The sequence below is a fragment of the Typha angustifolia genome, chromosome 12, assembly GCF_048772165.1.
Source record: "Typha angustifolia cultivar Huaian chromosome 12, ASM4877216v1, whole genome shotgun sequence".
In the NCBI taxonomy this organism is placed as follows: Eukaryota; Viridiplantae; Streptophyta; class Magnoliopsida; order Poales; family Typhaceae; genus Typha; species Typha angustifolia.
The window spans coordinates 7994435-8000460 of NC_133250.1; the positions used below are offsets into that span (position 1 = coordinate 7994435).

The 6026-nt window shown below is 53.2% G+C and overlaps 1 protein-coding gene across 1 annotated transcript; it reads right to left on the reverse strand.

Moving 5' to 3' along the window:
- Nucleotides 1-2267: 2267 nt before the first annotated feature.
- LOC140772054 (uncharacterized) lies at nt 2268-3377 on the reverse strand. Its single transcript, XM_073113939.1, has one exon. It carries the CDS (start codon nt 3375-3377, stop codon nt 2268-2270), a length of 1110 nt encoding a protein of 369 aa, XP_072970040.1.
- Nucleotides 3378-6026: the final 2649 nt, after the last annotated feature.

Below are 6026 nucleotides of genomic sequence, written 5' to 3' on the forward strand. Positions count from 1 at the left end.
AACAAGCCCCGTTTCGCCACAGCGGATGCCTCCTCCCTGTTCTCTCCGAAAGCCACCCGGTTGCGCTGTTTTCATATACCCCAGCATGTGGTTGCTATTAGCGCCCGTATGTAATCGTCACTCACTGTACTCCTCCCCCAAGCCGTAGTTATCCACTCCGGGGTCACTGCGTCGCACATCTCCACCGCCTCCGGTAGCATCTTATCCAGCTTGGCCCACACCTCTTTGCTGTATCTGCAGCCATAGAACAGGTGATCAATGGTCTCTCTGAACAGACCGCAAAGGCTGCACCTGTCATCTCCACCTACTCGCACTGCATGCAGCATTCCCTTAGTAGGTAGTCTCCCCCATAGGAGTTTCCAGCAAAACGTCTGCACTCTCGGCGCCACCTTTAGCTTCCACAGCCCCCTCCAGCCCGGCCACACTTCCTCCTCGGTTGGTTTGAGGAATCTATAGATGGAGGAAGGCTTCGGGCTCCCCAACGTGTGTGGCCACCAGATCCATTTATCCTTGACTCCCGCGGTAGCCAGGGCGGTGCAGGCTATTTCAAAAGCCAGCTCCAGCCCAGCTACTCCCACCAGATTGTGGCCGCTGTTTGATCTGCTCCGTAGTACCTCCGCCACTGAGAGCTCCATGCTCATCATGTCCGGGTGTATCACGCGTGGTTGCCACCTCCATGGCACTGCCGACGTCCACGGATCGTCCGCAGCAGACGAGTCCTTTCCATCACCGATCAGTTTCCGGCAACCCATTTTGATTACGCCCGCAGTGTTGTAGAGTGCTTTCCAAACTCCAGACGTTGTCCTCCAATTCCCTTGTTGCCAGGGGTGCAGCCCACCATACTTTCCATTCACGATTCTGATCCAATTCGCATCCTCTCCGTTGAGCACCCGGAACACCTGCTTACCAAGCAAACTGAATCTGGTGAGCTTCAGGCTACGCACTCCAAGGCCTCCCTCCCGCTTTGGCTGCATCACCTTGCCCCAGCTTACTAGATGCAGTCCTTTGTTACTGCCATTAGACCATAGAAAGGTCCTCGCCACTTTATTGATCGCTTCCAACACCGTATCTGGCACCCATGAGCAGCTCAGCCAGAAGGTTGGTACTGCCAACAGGGTGGACCGTACCAGGGTTAGCCTGCCGGCAAAGGAGAGGCTGTTGCGTTTCCACCCTGCTAGCTTCTTGGCTACTCTCTCCACCAGCCATCTGTGCTCCTTAACCGAGACCCGTTTACCAGAAATAGGTACACCTAAATATCTGAACGGCATTCTCGCTTCCGGCATCCCCATGAGGCAGCGTATGTTATCCGCAGCTTCCTTCTCCATCCACTCCGGTAGGAACAACTCCGACTTTGCCAGGTTAACTCTTTGGTTTGTGGTCGTCGAGTAGATATCCAGGCATTCCTTGACTACATCTACATTCTGCCCAGACGCCTCAACGGTTATCAGTAGGTCATCTGCATACAGAAGGTGTGACAGGTGTATCTCCCCCACCCTATATCCCTGCAACACCCCACGAGCCATTCGATCTTTGAGTAAGCTGGATAGCATTTGCGAGACCAAGATGAAAAGATATGGGGATAGTGGGTCTCCCTGCCTCAGCCCGCGGTGGGGCGTAAACCATCTTGTCGGAGAGCCGTTCACGAGGATGGCAAATCTTGGAGACTTGATGCAGGCGCTGATCCACCGACACCACATTGCCGGAAATCCCATGGCGTTCAGCACTCCTAGGACGGCCGGCCAGCTTACTCTGTCGTAAGCTTTCTCCATGTCTAATTTAATCATCATCAGAGGATGCCGGTGTTTGTCATTTGTCATCGAGTGCGCTATCTCCTGCGCGGCCAGGATGTTGTCGAAGATGTTCCGGCCCCTAACGAACGCCACCTGCTCTTGGTCCACCAGCCGTGGAAGTAGTCCCCTCAGTCTACCAACCAACACCTTTGCAATAACCTTATACACTACATTGCAGAGTGAGATCGGCCGGTAGACCCGCACCGTGGCCGGTTTATCCACCTTTGGAATTAGGGTTATAAAGGTTCGCCCCCACTGCTGTGGAACTCGTGCATGTTCGAAGAAGTATTTGACAGCTTCACACAATGCAGCTCCCATCTCCTGCCAGTGGGCCAGGTAAACCTCCGCCTGTATCCCGTCCGGCCCCGGTGCTTTCCCCGCCGGCATGCTTCGTAGTGCCTCTAGGATCTCGTCGCTGCCCACCGGCTTCAGCAGTGTCATCCGGTCTTCACTGGATATTACAGGCAGCTCCATCTCCTATGGCAGCTCCCACCTCTCGGCCGTGTTTGGTCCCCACAGCTCCTCGTAGTGCTCAAGAAATTCTTTTGCAATATGCTCTTGATCCTGCGTCCATTCCCCTTCCTTTGACCTGAGCCTTTGGATCTTGTTCCTTCGGCCCCTCAGAGTTGTCGTGAGATGGAAAAAGTGCGTATTCCTATCCCCCTCCTGCACCCATTTCAGACGAGATCGCTGCAGCCATTTCAGATTGATCTGTCGGCTTAGCGCGGCCCTCCTGTTGTAGCAGCAACGAAGGTTGGTGAAGTCAGCAGCATCCAATTCCTCTCTAGCATCCCTTTCCTCCAGTCTTTGGATCTCCATCCGCACCGCCTTCATTTCTGTCTCCAAACATCCCAGGCCTGCTTTACTCCACAGTCCGAGGTACCTCTGCATGTTCATTATCTTGTGATTAAATCCATGCATGGGGTTCCCGTGTGCAGTACCCCTCCAGGACCTAGCTATGATGTCGCGGCACTCCTTGTACTCCATCCAGTAGAGCTCGAAGCGAAAGGGCCTACGTCTCCTCTCCGGTGTCCCTTGGGCCTGAACTAGCAATGGTGCATGGTCAGAAGATGACCTGTCCAGGTGCAGCACTCTGCTCCCAGGAAACATCCGGACCCATTCTGGGTTCGCCAAGGCTCTGTCCAATCTGACCCATATCCGATTGTCTCCCGACTGATTGTTGCACCACGTGAATGGCACCCCTTCGTACCCTAGGTCACACACTCCGGCCTCCTCCACGAACTTAGCAAAATTTGAGGATTTCGGTCCAAGCGTAACCGTAGCTCTACTTCTCTTCTCCTCCACTGCTAGGATTGCGTTAAAGTCTCCGCCAACTAGCCATGGCAAGCCAAGGTTCCCAAGCCCCACTAGTTCTTCCCAGAGCAGTTTCTGCTGCTCCAGTTGGTTACTGGCGTAGACTGCCGTCATCAGCCACGTCTCACCCTCCTTGGATGAGACCACCATGTGTGCCGCGTACCGCGACACCGTCACCACATCGACGTAGCCTACCGCTGTCTTCCACAGTAGTATCAGTCCTCCGGATATACCTTCCGCTGGTACAGTAAAGGAGGACCACCGTCTTCCCATCGCGCGACTGACCACCTTTGCCTTTTCCCCGTCTGCATGGGTTTCCAACAAGAATATAAAATCCACACCGTGTTCTCTACTCATGTCCCGGCACCTATCTAGTACATCCTTCCTCAAGGCACCACGACAGTTCCAGTAGATTGCTTTAAACATAACACAGTTTTTAGGTTAGGCCGTCCTGCCGCGCTTCGCGGCCAGTCTTCCCTGGTCCATTTCTGTCTCCTCCACCACCATTTTCCCAGTCGACCCTGTCGCAGTGGACCCATTGCTATTTCCCACGCATACCAGTGCCCACTGCTCCTCCTTGGTGACTTCCACCTCCATTGGCTCATGATCTCCGCTTCTTGGGTTCGCCAGCACCTCCTTTAGCTTCTGCACAACTCTGCTATGTCCCTCGCTCGGTCCGTTCGCCTCCGTTGGAGGTTTGGTGCCTGCAGCTACGACCCCGTCGTTGCATCCTCCCGTTGGGAATCTCGCACTCTCTCCACCACGAGTATCTCGCCACGTGGTCGTGAAGGTAGCTCTCCCACTTCTCTTCCCTCCCGATCCAAGCCTAATGGCGGTACCGTTGATAGTGACACACTCTTGGTCTGGCTCCAGGCTCGTACCCGAACCGCCCAAATCTACCGTCCCTGCTTGGCCAGATGTCCCGGGGTCCTTCATCTTCTGCCAGCCTAGTATATCTTCTTGCCTCTCCTTTCCTTTAGCCATCATGCGCACTTTTTGTCCGTTGGATAATTGGGTTCCGCTCTGGTTGCCTTGCACCACTGTTACTTCTTCTATTTTCCTTATATGTTGCGCCAGGCTGTGATTTATGACCTTAGCCTTCCCTTTCATTTGCATTGACCTCACCCTATCATCATTGGGTCCTACGCTTCTCATCGATTGGCTATTCCTTCTGCCTAGGTTCGAAGGTTTTGGTAACGTCTGGCTACAGTCTGCCACCTTTATCTTCCCGGTGTTCTCTGTGCATGCCTCAGCCACCCCGCTTCTCTTCCAGCTTCCATTATCGTGTAAGGGCGCCTCCTTGCTCGTCGAGTCCGACTCCCTAGGTTCCGTTTTGCCATTCCCCACCTTGGTCCCTCGTGTCCTGTCCATAGGAAACCACGCCTCGCCGGAGTACTTCGGCTGAGGCTGCACCATCTTCCGCCGTCTCCTAGTCATCGTGCACCACGGTCCGTAGGTCGTGTTTTGTTCCTCCATCTCTGGCTGTCCACCCTCCGTCTCCTTCCGTGCCTGACCACCCTCAGCACCGGCTGCTGTAGCTTCCTCTTCTCCTTCTTTACTTTTATATTCGCAGCCCGTTGCTCGATGGCCGATACGACCGCAGCGGTAGCAAAATATAGGTATGTCTTCATAAACCACTCTAAGGTCTACCTTGTCCTCTTTTGGTCCCAACCACACCGCCTTCTTTAGTGGCTTCTCAAGCTCTATCTCCACACACACCCGGGCATACCTGCTCCTAGTATGATCGAGTGTCGTCTCATCCACCCTCAGTGGCTTCCCGAAGTACCCTGCCACCGGCACTAGTGCTTCCAGCTCCCAGTACTCTTGCGGGAGATTGTGTAGCTGGATCCACACTGGAGCCGCTGTAAATGCCTCGGCTGATGGCCTGAAGTTGTTCCTCCATGGAATGAGGCTAAGCACCCGTCCCTGGATTGTCCACGGCCCTTTCGTTAGCACATGCACCATGTCTTCCTCCTTTTCAAACCGGAACAGATAGTAGCCTTCCGACATGTCCGACGCAACGAATCGATCTATTCCGCTCCACAGCCTGGTCAAAGTTCGCTTCAGGAGATCCAAAGGAAGGCTACGCCCCAAGAACCTTCCGAATAGGGTGAGTTTCCATCGGCTCCTGCACCTCTCCAGGACCTCCGGATCAATGATTATGCAATCCTCCGTTTGTTCTCTCAGCTTTGTCAAAATTTCCTCCGGAATACGACCATGCGATCCTTTTGCCGGCCCTCCTCCCGCAGCTACTGACGCCCACGATCGTCTCGGCCTATCTTCCTCCTTCCCATCATTGTTTTGAGTTTCCCTTCCCTGCCCGTTTCCCCCACCAGCATGGCCCGGTGGAGGCTCCGAACCCATACTCCCAACCCCTGTACCGGAAGGCCGATGACTTATCCCGGCTGGGGCTCTCTCGCTCCTCCTCCTCAGAGTAGTTGGCTTCTTGGCTTCCGATAGATTCAGGACGTTAACATGCGTCGCTTTCGTGAGTTTCACGTAGTATGCGTCGCCGAGTCGACTCAATTATTCAAATCCTAATTTATTACACTTTCGAAGAAACAAAGCTTTCGAAGTGTCAAACTCAAGGATACAACTCGAAGCAGGAGGGAGTGTATGTGACACCCCAACACGATACAAAAAAATAACTATTTTTACTATCCCCAGTTGTCTAGTCAGTACACAGTTATATTCTCTAAAAGTGAGATGAAAAGTACAGAGATCAAAATGAGTAATAAACTCTCTGTACTTAAAAAACTAAGTTTATAATGTTCCACGAAGAGTCCTCCGACCAAGTGATGGCCTCAATCGAGATTTTAGAATCACTTTCACACATGATTCTCTCTAACCTTTCATTGATCGAAAATATTAAAACATGATAAAGAGCAACGGCTTCAGTCATCAAAGAAGAGGAGCAGACAA